Below are 17214 nucleotides of genomic sequence, written 5' to 3'. Positions count from 1 at the left end.
TCTAGGGTTGCTCGTCCCGGCCGATTGGAAGGGTTGCTCGGCTCGCAGCCTCAAAATGCGGGGTTGTTGCGTTGTACAGTGTGTAAGTGGCGTCGGGTTGGACTGCTTGGGGGAGAGCGATGTCCAATGGATCTGACCCTAACCCCGACTTCCCAAGACGCCTGCCGTGATACATTAAAAGTGAGAGCACAACGCCAGAGTCACATGTGATTTGTGAGCCTTTACCTGTTCTGGAGGAGCTACTTGGGGTAACTACAACTCATGATTGTGGCGACACTGGGTGTTTAGCCCCTTCTCGGACCCCCTTTATCCCGAGCTTATGATGGGTTTAGGGCTGCTATCTTATTGCCAGACCTTACACCGAGCAACCCCCCATCCTGCTCCCTCTGTTTCGATCACCATGTACGCATAACCATAGACACCTTCTATGCAAGGTAGGGAGGGAGGATTAATCTGCATATTTACTGCGTTCGTCAAGTGCGCCCTGTTGTAGACTAGAGCTTGTTGTTAATTTTTATACTACACAAAGTGACGTAAACTCGCACACAGCAACCACTTTCCATCCGTTCCCTTTTGCTTCACACTTTCATATCTCTTCTTAAGTCACGCCTCATCGCACAGCCCTTACCCCCGCTGCAAAAGAAGAGAATAAAAAATGGCTGATACTGCCTCTCTTCTCGTCTGCCGAACCTGCGGCACTCAACACTCCACCTCCGACCCGGCCTCCCTCGCGACATGCTTCATCTGCGACGACCCGCGCCAATACACACCCCCAACCGGCCAGGAGTTCACCACGCTCTCCGCCCTCCGCACCTCCAAAACCCACCGCAACGAATTCCACCCCTACCCTCCAAACTCCAAACACCCCCTATTCACTTCCATTGTTACTACCCCCAAGATCGCCATCGGCCAGCGCGCCATCCTCCTCCACACGCCCAAGGGCAACATCCTCTGGGACTGCATCACCTACCTGGACGACGAGACCACCGACAAGATCATCAACGAGCTGGGCGGTCTCGAGGCCATCGTGATTTCGCATCCGCACTTCTACTCGGCGCATCTGGAGTGGGCGGAGCGGTTCGGCTGTCCCGTGTACCTGAGCGCAGAGGACCAGGGGTGGCTGGCGCGGCGGGACGGCAAGAGGCAGGTGTTCCTGAGGGAGATCGAGACGCGGATCGAGGTGGGCGGGGAGGATACGGGCGTGCGGGCGATCAAGTTGGGGGGCCATTTCCCGGGGAGTTGTAAGTGCCCGTTTTGATTGCGTAACAGCTTGGGACAGACAGGGTTGTTTCTGCTCGAGAAAGCCCCGGTGCTGACTGGACTGCTAGTGGTCCTCTTGTACGATGGACACCTCCTGACGGCTGACACGCTCATGATGACGCCGTCCGGGCGCGCCAACTGGAACGTTGACGCGTTGGGCAGGCCGAGGGAGCGGCCCGGGGGAATGAGTACCTTTTGCTTTATGTGGAGCATCCCTAACATGATACCCCTGAGCCCCGATGAGATTGCACCCATGTGGGGCATTCTCAAAAACTATAACATGAGGAGTGCTCACGGTCTGTTCTTGGGATGGGACATTGAGGATGAACGGATCAAGGAGCGCGTGCTGGAGAGTATGCAGATACAGGTTAGAGCCATGGGCCATGAAACCCACTCTCTGCTGAATGAGGTGGTGTAAGGGTCATTTGACGTTGTACGAATTAAAAAAACACCGGCGTCCCGAGTCTATCGGTACAGTACATGATTCTATCCAAATCCGCAGATTATCCCGGCCCACTCTATAATACAAACCCAAGCTCGTCCCGGTTGTCATTGATGACACGTCCCCACTCTAACAGCAGTCGGAAAAGGTACACTTCCATATCCGCTTTACGTATGGCCTTCTCAGCCCATCGCTTCCCTTGCTCTGCAATCCACTTCCCGTCTTCCTGCCGCGCCTTCATATAAAAGTCCCTCCCCTTCAGCCTCGGATCATCCTTATTTATCTCAATGCCGACAAAATACGCCAGCGTACTGTGCAGCGCATGGAAGCGGAGATCGATAGGGACAAAGTGCAACCACGGAGCCAACCGCTCGCTGTACCACTCCTTGAATATAGAAGCATAGAATGGGACGCTGCTCGACCGGAGGATGCGCAGAAAATCGGGAGGGGGGCCGTTGTCCGTGTCCATGGCCATGACATATTGGTGCCGGAGAGGTTCTGCATCTGGTTTGGTCTCAAATTCATCGCCAAAAGCAGCGCAGGTGGAGCCACCGGCAGCCTTGCAAGCGCTGTAGCTGCCGAACCCGACGTCCATATCCAGGATGGCGTTGGCATCAACCGTGGGTACTTGCTCAAAAGCAAACTTTTCCTTGTTCCCAGTTGTCGGCAGCACGAGCCGAGTCTGGTCCGAGTTTCCAGCATCGTTGACGATATGAACGAGCCGCTCCTGATGACCCCCACGTAGAAGCTCGTGGCCCGAGCTGAACCGGTTTACTGTACCGCGCCAGAACAGCTTCTTCCATTTCATGCCAAATCCATCCGAGCTAGGCTTGGCCGCCTCGGTGATCCGCTTCAAAGGTATCAGGATGTCGCTGTAGCTGTCGGTCTTCGCCCTGCTGAATACTGGAAGCAACTCCTGGAGGGGCCGGAGGTCGGGTGGTGTCATGTGGAAGCTGTGCAGGCGAAGTAGGTCAGACTGGTGGCAGATATCCTGGGATAGCGGCCAGTCCATCAGATATTGCCCCTGAGACTGCGGCTTGGCGCAAGACGTGCAGAAATCCCGAATGTCCCAGTGGGTTCCTGAACGTGCCTTTGTGCCTGGCGGGCATGCCAAAGCTGTCATCTCTCGGAACGCCCCAACTGAGGTGAAGTTCTCCCGGCTCAGGAACTTGTCGAGAACGGCGAGCTTCGCCGCAGGCATACCGTCGGTGGAAGCTTCAAAGCCTCTTGGTAGCAGCTTGCTCATCCGCTTCCGTCTCGCGGCAGTGATGAATCTTTGGACATCGTCCCACGGGGCGAGCACCCGTGGCCGCTCGTCTAGGTTGATGGCAAGCTCCATGTCGGGAATGTTTTCCGCAAATGTTTTGACCATGGCAACCAGGTCATCCATAACGGCTTTGTATGGGCTTGCGGGAGGGAGATTGTGCTGAGGCATGCCGTTCTGGATTTTGAGTAACGCCATGTCGGGCTCTGCAGCGGCGCGTCGGATATCCTCCCTGATCTTTGACGGCGGCATCCCCCAGAAAGGAAAAATATCCTTCTCAATCTGAGGGAAGTGATCTAGGATCACCGAGTCACGGTCCTTGGCAAACTTGTACCATGCGTCAAACTTCTGGGGCGGATCCCTGCCATTGTGGCGCTCTCTGTATTCCTGGACGGCAACAGGTAACGAGTTGCTGACGGTTGCGTGGACTAACCACCGATCCGCTCCAATCCGCGCATCGTAGATGATCTTGGCCAAGGGATGGTTGTCGAAAACCAGCTTTGCCCTGATGGGCGTGTAAATTGAGGCCGTGATAACAAGTATAACAAGGAGGAAGATGACGAAAGCGCGGTGTATGAAGATGATATACCGTATGTTGTTTGCATAAACGAAGAACACGAAACCCAGACAGATGAGGACGAGAGCGAAGTAGTCAACGGCTGGGGAGATATTTTGCCATGTCCCGGCTAGCCATGTCTGGTACACCGCCAGCAGCAGTCCGGAGAGGAAACTTATGATGGCCGCTAACGACAGCGGGCTTCCTTCGGTGGCGAGAAGGGTGGTGGAAACGAGGAAAATCGAGAGCGCGAGGCCATCGACGACGATGTCGAACACGTACAAGGAGCCTAGACCCTTGAAATGGTGACTCACTGGAATAGCGGGCATAATCAGACGGGAAGAATAGTACAAGAATGCTGTGCCAACCGATGAGGCGAAAAGGATGCTGCTCAACGTCCTCAAGCGTATCTTGGTCGTCCGGGCCCAGGCCAGAATGCGCCACATCAGGATGGCAATGGCAGCATCCAGCAAGAGCGCGGCCCATTGGAAGAAAATGACTAGGCGACGCCCGTCATGGCTCGAGCAGAAGAAAGTCGATCTGAAATCTTGCGAAGACGCGAGGTAGGTGCCCCAAGAGAGCAGTAAGACACCAATGGATATGGACGCTTTTGACTGGTTGAACCAGTAGCCCAGGATGTCGAAGACGGTCATGCCAAGATCGTCGGGATCCAATTCCTCGTCATCGATTGCTGGCGACCGAGTCCTGCGACCTGGAAGGAGCTCATAGACCAGGATCACCAAGGGTAAGAGGGCCTCGGATAGGGTTAACAGCTGAACCGATCCTCAAGCGGAAAGGGGGGGCGACTCACCTCGATCCCTGGCTTGGAACATTGTAGATTGAATGTCACGCGGTGAAAGAGCTCGAGGCGCAGAATAATGCAAGCGACCAAGGTAGGGAAGAAGAATCTCCGAGGTTTCTTGGGCAGGTTTGTGCGCGTCCCCGCGCCCGAGCCCGCGCCCTTCAAGGGCCCTAACTCATCGTCTGGCTGTGGTCAACAACGCGGATGTTCACTCGCGACTCGTGGCAACTAGAACGCTATGAGATTTGGGTACTCACCGAACCGTCCATTTGGCCCCGGAAGCCATACGGCACAGAAACTGGCGGCAAAAGACGACGCCGCTGCAATGCTGAGGATAAAGACCGATGAGATTCTTGGCTGCTCTTTACTCGCATCGTTAGCTACCTTTGTTGCCTGGTTCTGATTGACACGAGTATCTCACCAATAATTTGATGGCTCTCGAGGTTGTATGCTAGCCAGAGAAAGGACGTGACGGCACTGGACGAGGATTAGCTGTGAGGTCGCGCTTGAGGTGCCCAGCATCAGCACCTGCATAACTCATGGTCTTACTCACCACAGCGCCGTTAACTGGCTCGACATGGTCGGGGGCTGATCTGGGAGAACTTCCCCGATCTGCTGCACTGCCTGGAATGCATCAATTCGCTGAGGGAACAGGGAGTGAGCTGTGTGGTCACAGATAACCAATTGCTGACTTTTTCTGTAGGATTTGTTCGGCGTCGTCTGGTTATTTCCTCGACCAGGTAACACCTGTTACAGATCTCCAGCACCCAAATTTTAGCAGCCCTGGCCAGCCAACGGTGGCTTGTTGCCCCCACTCCAGCCCCCTGAATGTCTGCTAGAGAAATACGAGATATCTCGCCACAGGCCTGCGGCCCCCTGAAGTCTCTGCTAATTATGCAGCAAGTGACGTGATACAGCATGTACTGTACAGTATTATACTGCACAGAAACATCCGAGCCTTAGCATGCTGCTCGCGTCACGTTGGCTGACAGCGCGTCGAGCTGCCCCAGCAACATCCGTCAAAAAGGATATCTCGTCACCGTCGCCGAAACAACCGTAGCACCAGCGCTCTATGGACCGACCAAGGACAAGGCTACCACAATGACCTCACTCAAAACCGGGCCGTCCACGCCGGGCCTGCACGTCCTCTACATCCCCGCCGTCTGCCTGCTCATCGCCTTCCAAGGTTACTTCTCGCAGTACCTTTTCAACACCGCCCCGAACCTCGCCCCGGGGCATCTTACCCGACGGCAAACCCTTACCTTCAACACGCTTCTCGTTTGCGTCTGGTGGACCTACTACCTCGCCTGCACCGTCGACCCGGGCCGCTACAAATTCCCTGCTCCGTCGTCCGACAAGCCCGACCCCGACCTCCGCCCAACCTCCACCTCCACCTCGACCTCTGCGCAAAACAACCCCGAGAGACAACCCCGGACCCGCTGGTGCAGGAAATGCGCCTCCCCCAAACCGCCCCGCGCCCACCACTGCCGCCACTGTCGCCGCTGCATCCCCAAGATGGACCACCACTGTCCCTGGACGGGCACGTGCGTCTCGATGCAGACCTTCCCCTACTTCCTGCGCTTCCTGGTCTACACCAACCTGGCGCTGTGGTACCTGGGGTACCTCCTGGTGCAGCGCGCGCGGGGCGTCTGGGCGGAGCGCAACCTCCCCGCGTACCTGGGGCCGTCGCTGCCGGCGCTGGTGGGGCTGACGGTGCTGGGGCTGCTGAACGCGGCCACGGCGGCCGCGCTGGGGATCCTGCTGTACACCACGGTGAAGGGGTGGGTGTTCAACGCCACCATGATCGAGGAGTGGGAGGTGGAGCGGCACGAGGCGGTGCTGGGGCGGATCCTCGAGCGCGATGAGGGCAGTGACGGCGAGGCGGGCGGGAACTTCTGGGGCGACGACGATGTCGCCTTGAGGCAGAGGCTAGAGAGGATAGAGTTCCCGTACGACTTGGGCGTGTTTGCGAATATGGCGCAGGCGATGGGGACGAGGAACCCGCTGAGGTGGTTCCTGCCTGTTTTCGGGGGCGGGCCGGTTATTAATAACGAGACGCCGGGGAAGGGCCCCGGGTGGGAGTGGGAGGAGAACGGGTTCAATGATCTGCCGGGACTGTGGCCGCCGCCGGACCCCGAGAAGATGCGGAGACAGAAGCAGGGCGGCTGGCCTGGGGCGGCAGCTCGGCAGCTCGAGGGCAAGTATGACGAGTATCAGACGGCTGAAGAGGTCAAGGCGGCGTTTGCACGGCGCCAAGAGGAGGACCTCCAGAGGAGGCAGCGGGCGCAGGCGCGGACTCAGCAGCCGTCCGGAATCATTGCCGAGCTGGAGGAGGCGGATGAGCTCAACAGCGCGATTCCTCACGACCGTGGCGAGGATTATGAGTGGGTTGGCAAACCGGTGTGGACCAACTCTGAAGGTGACCGTCTGTGGGACTATGGCGTGGACGAGGAAGTCGAGGAGGAGATCGTCCCCGGGCCAGGCGATGACGACGACGTGCCTCTGGCGGAGCTGATCCGGAGAAGGAAGGTGTTGACCAGGGAAGAAGACGGCTGAAGCAGGCTGTTCAATCATCCGATGACACTACAGGTATTTCGAGCGAAGCATATTTACAAACGAACCGTGTCTTTTCCATCCGCTACATCGTTATGGGACCGACGCCTCTGGGCTCGATGTGATCATTCGACACAAACTTAACGGTGGATATGCAAGGCAAAGTCCTTTTATTTATCAAATACCTCGTCATGCAGCACCATGGAAGAAAGGGAAGAGGGGCATATCTATCTACCAGTCGTCATCATCGTCCCTCTTTGCCATGGCGTTCTTCCTCGCCAGCAACGCATCCGCCAAGCTCCCAGCCAGGCTCGGCGTTGGGGTACTACTCCTACTGCCGTCCGACCCGTTCAAGCTCATGCCTGAATCGCGAGCTTGTAGCGCTGCCGGCTTCCTTCCTGCTGCGGGGCGCTTGGCCGGGGGCTGCGGCGCCGCTGGTTTCGCCTTTGCAGCCCCGTTCACCGCCGGCGGGGGTGGGGGAGGCCGTGGCGCCGCGACGGGAGGCGGTGCCTGTTCCTCGACATACGCGGCAGGAACCCAGGCTTGTCCCTCGTTCGTCTTTGCGAGCCACCAGCCTGTTGCAGACCCATCAGCATCTCGAACTACCAAGAAGATTTGGGGAAACCAGCTTACCATTATTCTCTTTCTGGACGATTTCGATGAGCTGGCCTGCCTTGATCGACAGCTCATTGTCCCTCTGGCCGGCAAAATCATAGAGCACCTTGGCCATGATCTTCGGCTTCGCAGCAGGCGCAGCTGGAGGCGGAGGCGGAGGCGCGCGTGTAGCCGACGTACTGGACTTCTGCCGGGTGTGCGACGGGATGCTGACGGATGCTGCTGCCGCTGCGGCCGCCGCTGCCGGTTGTGGTTGCGGGACTGGTCTAGAAGACATCGCGGATGCAGCTGCTGCAGGGGTCGTCGTGGATGGTCGAGGCTGGGGTGTGCGGTTAACGGGGAACCTCGAGGGTCTGCCGCCCGGCCCACCGGGCTTGATGAGTTTGCCTCTCGTGATCGGCCGAGGAGGGATGGGCTTGCCCTTGGGCGTCGGCCGGGAGACAGAGTTGGCCGGCTCGCCTTGCTGGGTATGCACGGCGCCGCTCTTGTAGAAATCGTGCTGATTCGGCGCGTCCTTCAGCACCTTGACAATCTGCATCTTGCCCGGCTTCTTGGCGTACTCGATCGTGTCCGCAATCTTCAGATTGAAGCCCCCGGGCATTACCCTCTTCATCTGCGTAAACATTTCCGTCTTGAGCACGCAGTTTAGCAGAGGATCGGCCTCCTGCTGTGACCCTACGCCCAGTGAGAACCAGTCGTCTCGGCACGTCGATGTGCTGATGAACTTGATAGAGCCCAATGAGAAAGACCGCTCGACCACAATCTGAGGCTTGTTTTGCACCAGAATTTGCGCCACAATGTAATACTTGCTATTGGTGACAATGAGGATTCTGGGACTGGGTTTGCTGGACCGGCCAAACTTTGCTTCCAGAATCTCGCCGCGGCAGGAGAAGACGGCTTTCTCGTTGCTTCCAAGCTGTATGGCGTTCCGCACCTGGGCCCCGGGGCCGTTGCTCGCGTTGATGCCAAGGTAGTCGCCGAGAAACCGTCGTGAGCCGAGGATGCTCATCCGCCTACGCTCCTTTCGTCCCCCGAGGACCCTGTGCCCTTCGTCCCGAAGCTGGAGATACTCGGCACCGACCCGCTTCTTCCTCCAGAACCGCTGGATCCGGGTAGCAGCCTCTGCCCTGTACGCCAGGTACGCTCGCCACATCCGCTGGATACGAGTCGCCATGTTGTGCCAATATCGGTCGCGCATGTGCTCGAGGGCGAATAATGTCTCGGGCGATTTGATGAAAGCCTTTGTGACGCCGAGTTGCCACTCTTCCTGGGGGATGCTCGTATCCTTGAGAATCTGCTTGACAGCATCCTCGTAGGAGCCCTGCCATGTGTACTCGCCGGCGTACGAGGTGGCGGGCGAGAGCAAGAAGAAGCGATCAACAAACTTTTCGAAAGACTGACGGTATGCAAAGCCAGCGCGGCGAATGCGCACGTTCTCTTGGAGACCGAGATATTTGATCTGGTGGAGGACGTTGGGCACATTATACTCGGTCGGGGACTTGTTCTCATTAGGTTTGATGGTCCGGATGTAGGAAGGCTGACATTTCATAAGAGTGTCCACAAGCGCGTTGGCCGAAGCCTTTATCCTGTCGCCGGCCGATGGTGGCTGCTTCCGGTTATCCTGGTCCACCTGGTTGGGGAATATGGTGTGGATGAACCGGTTCTGGCTGCCCTGGAACAGGTTCAGGAGACCCTTCAGGAGTTGGTCCTTGTTCTTGTCGGTAATGCCGTCGACCGTGTAAGTGACATCGCCAGCGTAATGCTTGACAATGAAACTGCCCTGGCGGGGTGTCAGGTGGGCGTTCGACATGCCATTGATGCTTTGCATGAAGGTGCGGTCGCAAGCGGCAGGGTCGGCATGGGCGGTCTTGGTAGCATCTTTCATGGCCGAGAATATGCCCGGCGGCCTGACGGACTCGATCAGGTCGCATACCACCTTATTATCAAAGTACTTGATGGGGGTCCACTTGATCTTCTCTCTCGCGTACTCTTCTTGCTCGGCCTTCAGGGTAAGCTGAATAAAGATTTGCTGCAGCTTCTCGTTCACATAGTTGATGCAGAGCTGCTCAAAGCTGTTCTTCTCGAAGATCTCGAAGCCGTAGATGTCAAGAATGCCAATCGAGTTGGTCGTGGCCTGGCGCGCTCTGAGTGATAGGTTTACCCGCTCCACAATCCAGTCGAACAGGTTGTTGTAGATGGCCTTGGCCAAAGCGTCCCTGGTGGCCATCGCTTGAGCCACATTGGCCGGAGACTCAATCACTTCTCCGTTCCGGGGCGTTAAGATACGGATCGTTATAGCGTGGACAAGCCGGGTCGGGTCGACCTCGAGAAGATAGGCCAGAAAATCCACGACTGATTGGTCCGACACGGCCGCATACCCGCTATCATCCTCGCGGAAGACGAGGTTGCCTGTCCAAAGCACGGCAGCCAGCATCCGGAAGATGTCGTCCTGCTCAGCCTGCGAGAGGCCAATAACTTTCATGGCGTTAAGCGTATCCTGGAATTCTGCCAAATCGTCGATTCCATCGACATTAAGACACTTGGATCTGCTGGTATAGATGTATGTCTCAGGCTTTTGCACGCCGAAGGTCTCGCGGTACTGCTGGGACGCGCCCTTGGTGAACTGATAAAAGATGTGGAAGTTTCGCTCGTTGGTGATCTGGCCAACCACGCGCGACTTCTCGAGCAGATAGTTCGTGATGTCGGCACCTACCGGCTCCCCCTGGGCGTTGAAGTGGATTTGCAGATACTTGCCGAAGCGCGACGAGTTGTTGTTGCGCAGTGTCTTCGCGTTGCCGAACGACTCGAGCAGGGGGTTAGTCGCCAGGACCATGTCTTTGATCTGCTGGATGTCGCCCGTCTCGCCGCCCGACACGTTGGCGATGTATTGCATGATGCGTTTAGCCGCCTCGGTCTTGCCAGCACCGGACTCGCCCGAGATGATAACGCACTGGTTGTCTTTGTACGCCTTCATGTTGTAGTAGGCCGACTCGGCAATGGCGAAGACGTGCGGGGGCATCTCGAGCCGGTTCTTGCCCCGGTAGCTGTTGAGCACCTGATCGGTGTAGATGCCGAGATCGCGAAAGGGGTTGACCGAAACCAGCACATGGCCGATGTACGTGTAGATCTCGGCGCCCTCAAAGCGCTTCTTCAAGTTCTCGTTGATGGCCTCATTGGACACGGTTCGTAGTAGCGTCAAGTCGGAGACGCCAATCTCCTTCTTCTTGGTCGTGTCGAAGGTAGCCTTCTTGGGCTTGCTGCTGGCCTGGCCGGCCCCGCCGGCAGAGCGATCGGCCCTCGCGGCCTTGTCCTTTGCACGTCGAGTGATACCCTGCAGTACGGTTGTGGTCAGTGGTGCTCATTCCGAGGATATCTGTTGCGCTGGGCGACGGGCGCCGGTGCTCGCACCGATGCCATTCCCCAGCGAGCTCAAAAACACCACGGAGAATGCTCACCATGGCGGGCGTGTCATGCGCATGCTATTTCGAAACACCAGCAATTAAACGATTACTCCACCGTCCAGTCGGGGCACGCTCGCGACTCGAGGCTCGCAAAAGACAATAAAGTGCGCGGGGCAACACCAGATTCTTGTTGCGATGCAGCAGCGACGAGCCGTTGGCTTCCGGCATCGACTCCCGGGAGGATGTGATTAGGTACCCCTTGCAAAGTCCGAGAAAGGCAAAACGGTGCCTGATGTCTCCCGGCGAGAACTGGAGTCCCCTTCTGCGCCGTGACGAAAGCCCACCAAAATTTGGTGGGGCAGCCTGGAAGGCCGGCGCCTGGGGGGGTTCCAACTTCCAGAACCACGCCGTGGGCTTCTGGCCAATCACAAGTGTCTCAGCTTGGAGCCACCCGCCACTAACGGCGCGTTAAATTGCATCCAGCCACACTTGGCGGAGAAAAGCCACGCGAGCCACGCAAGCACTGGAAACTTAGCTGTCCCGCTGCCTTAGATTCCTATTGTGCGACTTGGGCTCGGGGCAGGCAAACAGTCCAACTAAAGTGTCTCGGCTATTGTGTAATCTACAAGCTACATACTTAGACTCGTCGATGCGAGACGCCTCTCCTGGGATCATACAAGACCAACTGGCGTAGAAGTCCCCGACTATCGATCCAAAACCCATCAAGTACAAAGCTCAGAAGGAAGGCGAGGAGGGCGCCTCAGGATTTATACCACAAAAGCTGGAGAGCGATACTGCCACCCAGTAATAAGGCCGCCAGGGTGTCTGGGGGAGGTGCAAAAATCGTACGATTCCCCACGCACGGCAGCAGCCGGATCGTCGAGTGCAGCCTCCAGGCCAGGATAGATGGTGTGCACTGCACGTTGCGGCAAACCGGGCTAGAAACAAGCTTAAATAGCTTGTCATCCTCTCTCGATGATCAGCATTGCATCTCAACGACGAACGTCCAACTCATGTTGTTCGTAGATTGTCAAAGACTTGGGAGAAAGTGGGCGTCTTCACCACCCCCAAAATCTCGACAGTGCCGGATTCGACCGCCCATGCTCAACCATGTGCCGTTCCGCTTCCGCTCGCCCACCTCGCTTTCGAAATCGGACATAGAACGGGGTTTCTACACTTGCTGCAATTCGTAACCGGCCCTCCTAGACAACCATGCCTTGCCTTGCCGTGCCCCATCATCAAGCGCCGCCGCTCCCAACCAGAGCGCTTCGTTTTGCTTACTCCTGTCGCAAGTGAACACCTTCCCCGCCGAGACAGCCGTCCAGTCTCGGGCATGGCTTTCTGGGATTGGCAGTTTCATGAGGGCTTATGGGGCTAGGCATGTGTTGGCGCGGCGCTGTGAGTCTGAGCGGCTGGTGTTGATACTGCCGATCTGCACGCTAGGCTCGGATGGCATTTGTGAGACCTGCATGGGATTCTTCGACATTGACATGATGGGATTTCTCGATGGGACTAGGGGAGCAGCAGGCTTCAGACTGAAGCCGTTTGGCAAGACCGGGTGGTGCATTGGCTTCTCTCTTGGCTGGACTGGACGGTGTGTTTTACCGCCTGTCATCGGTGCTTCATGCATGAGGTGCGTCTCGTCTTCGCGCTCCCCTGTGCACTGTGGCAGACTGGTGTGTATTAACCTACCATGTCATGTCGGGGGCACACGGCTACATGGATTCTCCTGGAACAAATGAGGTAACAATGCATGGATTCGGATGCAACTCGAATGCTCGAGGGAAACAACCGTTAGAATCCCGTGATGCCGTCCCTAAATCTGCGGCTTCAAATTTCTATCCGCTGTCAATCTCGATCAAGCCAGGAACTTCGGGGCCGTACGATATGACCGTCGGCCCACTTGATATTGGGATGGGGTGATTCCTGATAGGAATTTTTTTAAAAAAATAAATAAATAAATAAATATATAAAAGTAAAAATAAAAATAAAAATCATCACAACTGCAACCATGGCCAAGATGTGATGGAATTGATAGCAACAACCGAGAGCTGGGAGCCATTCGCTAGGGTCTGGATCTTTTGGCGAAGCGCGCAGGGTCCGTCGGCAGGAACATGCAGAGATGTGAAGTGCGTGCAGCATCCTTGGCTAATCCCGTTTGGCCAAATCTCCACCAGGGTTACCGCGGGGTTACGAGACCTGATTGGTGGGGAAGCTCAGGGCAGATGGGACGGTCCTGGGAGAGTGGCAGGAGGCCACTCCCTAAAGTCGCCTAGCGCAGCGTGGCACTTCTCGGGAACAAATCCCAGCTCCTTGAGACGCCAACCTCTCCAACTGAGCCAGCCTTTAAGCGCCAGGAGGTCTTGGTGTGACCTTATTCCGGGGGTGCTGCCCAGCTATTCTTAGGCCGTAGTCACCACACTGTAGTGTTGACATGTTCTCTCTTTCCCATTCACCCCTTCGCTTTTTTTTCCCCCTCGGGCATCATTCCTAACAATTGCCATCATGAAGACAGCCTCGAACGAGTATTAAATCTAATTGCACCATTGGCTTCCTCCGACTCGTTTTTTCGCCCGCGTCCCTCACGAAGCTCCCTGCGATACCCCTGTCCGGTCGAAACATCAAGGTCGCCTCCAGCAACCCCGGTCAAAGCGTCTCTAACACCTCTCGTCTCAACTTCCTCGCCCTCCCCCGTCATAATTCCCTGCCGTCTGCTAGCGGCTCTCGCCCGGGTCCAGAAACCTGACACAACCGCGAAACTATCTCCAACGTCTGATCTCCCAGAGCAACCCCCCAGTGAGCCGAATTTCGTCGGCCCATCGTGGGCAGACTCGTCCTGTCGCCCCGTCGTCGCCCCACCACGATCCCTTGGCTGGCCATCGAGGGGCAAAGGGCTACGAACAAAAAGACTGGGGTCCGGAGCATTGCCCGAACCAGCTCGAAGAGTTTCAAGACCCCCCTGTGGCATCCGACATTTTAGCTCTTTGGCTTTGCAGGGTCGAAGCGAGCGAAATTGAGCGAAAGGAGTGTGTGTCTGTGGCACGGCTTGGCCGCCGTCACATCCGATCTTCCCCCTTCCCTCGACAGGCTGCCTGTTTGCGTCTGTGTGCGCCGAGACGACGGGAAAGCCTGTTGCATCACCTTGGTTCTTAGCTTGCTCGGCACGCGCAGGGGCCCTCTCTTATGACCCTCACGCCGCCCGCACATCACTCCGTCGTCGACCGTTCTTCTCCTTCCTCTCGTCCAGTCCCTCACTTGGCGAGGTAAAAGAACCGAGACCTCCTCAGCGAGTGCCTCTTTCCCTGTCCTTCCTTTTCACTTCAGCTGCTGGCTCAGATCGCTCTTTTATTATTCGCTTCTAGTAGGCCTTCGGCCTCGACGTTACGGTTTGGTTGTGTCTTGTTCCGGATAGCAGCTGCGATCTGGTCGTCTTAATTCTGAGAACGAGCGAGAGTGGTACTCGAGACCCGGGCCGGGATCCTTCGCGCCGCTCGCCATCTGCCCCGACCAGCAATCCCCCGCTCGACGCCGTCCAGGTTTGCGGTACCGGACCAAAGTCCAGCCAGTCGACGTCACCCCGGTCGCAGGTCGACATTACCATTGCCCGACTCTGAATCGTGTGTAGTAAGGGTTAAGAGGGGGAAACGGTCGGCAAAATGGGGCTCCTCCAGCTGTTGAAGAAGCAGTTGACTCCAACAAAGCTGCTGTTTCATTTCCTGTTTTGGACCTTCCACTGGGGCATCTTCGCCTATGGATGGTACGCCTCCCCGGTGCTGGTCGCGTCGGTGAGAGAGAGTGAGAGATGGTCAGATGGCTAACATGGGGCGTCTAGGTGGAAGCAAGCGGCGGATATCCGCCTGGCGGGTCTCAACACACTGCAGTACTCAGTGTGGATCTCGCGAGGTGCCGGTCTGGTTCTGAGTGTGGACGGCATGCTCATTCTACTCCCCGTCTGCAGGACCATTATGCGGTTCATTCGGCCCAAGATCAGGTTCCTGCCCCTCGATGAGAATATTTGGATGCACCGGCAGCTCGCCTACGCGATGCTGCTTTTTACCATCCTCCACACCGCCGCGCATTACGTCAAGTAAGTGAAGTTGCGGTTCTGCAGAGAAGGGCTTCGTAGCAGGTGAAGCGGGCTAACAATGTACAGCTTTTATAATGTTGAAAAGACCCAGATCCGCCCTGTGACGGCGGTGCAGATCCACTACGCCCAACCTGGTGGTATCACCGGCCATTTGATGCTTCTGTGCATGCTCTTGATGTACACGACTGCGCATTATCGTATCCGCCAGCAGTCCTTCGAGACGTTCTGGTATGTTCACCATCTGTTCATCCCATTCTTCCTCGGCCTCTACACCCACACGGTCGGCTGCTTCGTCCGCGACACTGCCGACGCCTTCTCGCCATTTGCCGGGGATGAGTACTGGGACCATTGCATCGGTTATCTGGGCTGGAGGTGGGAGCTCTGGACGGGGGGGTTCTACCTCCTGGAACGTCTGTATCGCGAGATCCGCGCCATCCGCGAGACCAAGATCACCCGTGTGATCAGGCACCCCTATGGTAAGCGATATCAAACATGTCCAAGAAGTTGACGCAAGCTAATCTTTCTTTTTTACCCAGACGTTGTTGAGATTCAGTTCAACAAGCCGTCGTTCAAGTACAAGGCAGGCCAGTGGCTATTCCTCCAGGTGCCTGAAGTTTCCAAGTACCAGTGGCATCCATTCACCATCACGTCGTGCCCGTACGACCCGTATGTCTCGGTTCACATCCGACAGGTTGGCGACTTCACCAAACAGCTCGGCGACAGAGTGGGTGCTGGTAGTGCGCAGAGCAAGCTTTACGAGGGTGTCGATCCTATGGGAATGTACGAGGTCGCTCTTCAGAACGGCCAGCAGATGCCTTCTCTTCGCATCGATGGGCCATATGGTGCGCCGGCCGAGGACGTGTTCGAGAATGAAATTGCTGTCCTGATTGGAACCGGAATTGGCGTTACTCCGTGGGCCTCTATCCTCAAGAACATCTGGCACTTGCGGAATGGGCCAAATCCGCCAACCCGTCTCCGCCGTGTCGAGTTCATCTGGGTTTGCAAGGACACCAGCTCGTTTGAGTGGTTCCAGACGCTGCTCTCGTCGCTGGAACAGCAGTCCAGCGAAGCGGCCCGTGTCCCCGGCTCTAGCGGTATCGAGTTCCTCAAGATCCACACGTACCTGACGCAAAAGCTCGACATGGACACGACACAGAATATTGTGCTCAACAGCGTCGGTGCTGCTGTGGACCCGCTCACGGAGCTCAAGGCGCGAACCAACTTTGGCCGCCCCAACTTCAAGCAGATCTTCGAGAGCATGCGCGATGGAATCCTGGATCGGACCTACCTCAACGGTCTGGAAGGCAACATGAAGACCACGGTCGGTGTCTACTTCTGCGGTCCGTCCGCAGCTGGTGAGTTCTCTCTCTCTCTCTCTCCCCGTCTTGATGTACGAGTCGAGCATGATTGTAGCTAACACTTTTACATAGCCCGCGACATCAAGAAGGCTGCCAAGGCGGCTACCGTCCGCGAAGTCAACTTCCGCTTCTGGAAGGAACATTTCTAATTGTATATATTCTGATAATTACGCACAACCTCGTTTCCGCAAAGCAGCAACTTGGCATTCCCCGCATGGGGCTGTACCGATAGGAAGGATTTCAGGGCAGCAGCTCGGCCCCTGTACTCATGCCAAGGATGACAACAAGGGCGAAAGCCATAAGTCGATTGTTGGTGGCTTTGTGCATTACGGAGCGGGCGAAGCATGGGTTCGGGTCACATTCGTGATGAAGCGAGCATGGCTGGGTCAGAAGAGCCCGAGTGGCTTTCTTGGAAACACATCTCTGCCTTTTTTTCTTGGGGAGAGGTGATAAGGGAGGGGGTTTGCGTTACTGTTTTCTCCCTTCCGCGTCACTGTTCGGATATATACCATTGAGTATATAGTTTCTATACTTTACATACCTAACTTGTGAGATATACCATGAAAAATGTCGGGAATCAGAATTACAAGGGCTTCTACTTGACTGACAGAAATACACATAGGGTAGGTTTTGCGACGTGAAACATCTCGGCGCCCAAGATCAGCTCTCCTAACCCACGTGCGGAGGGGAAGAAAATGGGCTGAGACGAGGGTGCTTAAACGGATTTGGTGCTTTGTATGGCGCAACACAGAGCGGCTGCATGCAGGCCAGCTGGTAAAGGCAAGAAAGACAGGCACTTTTGGGCACGAGATAGCTCGGCAAACTAAGATAGATGGCTTTGGAAAAGAGCAAGAAAACGAACAGGCCAATTAAGGG

At 56.4% G+C, this 17214-nt stretch overlaps 5 protein-coding genes across 5 annotated transcripts; 3 read left to right on the top strand and 2 right to left on the bottom strand.

The window, feature by feature from the left end:
- Nucleotides 1-655: 655 nt before the first annotated feature.
- MFIFM68171_00451 (Metallo-beta-lactamase domain protein, putative) lies at nt 656-1678 on the top strand (the record flags this gene model as incomplete). The annotated part of the gene is made up of 2 exons (XM_071055873.1): nt 656-1241; nt 1329-1678. 2 exons carry the CDS (start codon nt 656-658, stop codon nt 1676-1678), a joined length of 936 nt encoding a protein of 311 aa, XP_070911974.1.
- A 100-nt stretch (nt 1679-1778) lies between these two features.
- On the bottom strand, nt 1779-4903 carry MFIFM68171_00450 (Glycosyltransferase family 90 protein; the record flags this gene model as incomplete). Its single annotated transcript, XM_071055872.1, has 5 exons — nt 1779-4277; nt 4334-4506; nt 4582-4686; nt 4746-4801; nt 4878-4903. The coding sequence occupies 5 exons, from the start codon at nt 4901-4903 to the stop codon at nt 1779-1781; spliced, it is 2859 nt and encodes a 952-aa protein (XP_070911973.1).
- A 522-nt stretch (nt 4904-5425) lies between these two features.
- PFA4 (Palmitoyltransferase) lies at nt 5426-6880 on the top strand (the record flags this gene model as incomplete). Its single annotated transcript, XM_071055871.1, has 1 exon — nt 5426-6880. The coding sequence occupies one exon, from the start codon at nt 5426-5428 to the stop codon at nt 6878-6880; it is 1455 nt and encodes a 484-aa protein (XP_070911972.1).
- A 228-nt stretch (nt 6881-7108) lies between these two features.
- Nucleotides 7109-10950, bottom strand: MYO1_1 (class II myosin; the record flags this gene model as incomplete). Its single annotated transcript, XM_071055870.1, has 3 exons — nt 7109-7452; nt 7511-10823; nt 10948-10950. The coding sequence occupies 3 exons, from the start codon at nt 10948-10950 to the stop codon at nt 7109-7111; spliced, it is 3660 nt and encodes a 1219-aa protein (XP_070911971.1).
- A 3599-nt stretch (nt 10951-14549) lies between these two features.
- MFIFM68171_00447 (putative metalloreductase AIM14) lies at nt 14550-16487 on the top strand (the record flags this gene model as incomplete). Its single annotated transcript, XM_071055869.1, has 5 exons — nt 14550-14650; nt 14726-14980; nt 15047-15456; nt 15517-16335; nt 16411-16487. 5 exons carry the CDS (start codon nt 14550-14552, stop codon nt 16485-16487), a joined length of 1662 nt encoding a protein of 553 aa, XP_070911970.1.
- Between the last annotated feature and the right edge of the window lie 727 nt (nt 16488-17214).

The sequence above is a fragment of the Madurella fahalii genome, assembly GCF_045866475.1.
Source record: "Madurella fahalii IFM 68171 DNA, scaffold_1, whole genome shotgun sequence".
In the NCBI taxonomy this organism is placed as follows: domain Eukaryota; kingdom Fungi; phylum Ascomycota; class Sordariomycetes; order Sordariales; genus Madurella; species Madurella fahalii.
Note: the sequence above shows the minus strand (reverse complement) of the source record. Positions and strands in the feature narration are given on the sequence as shown.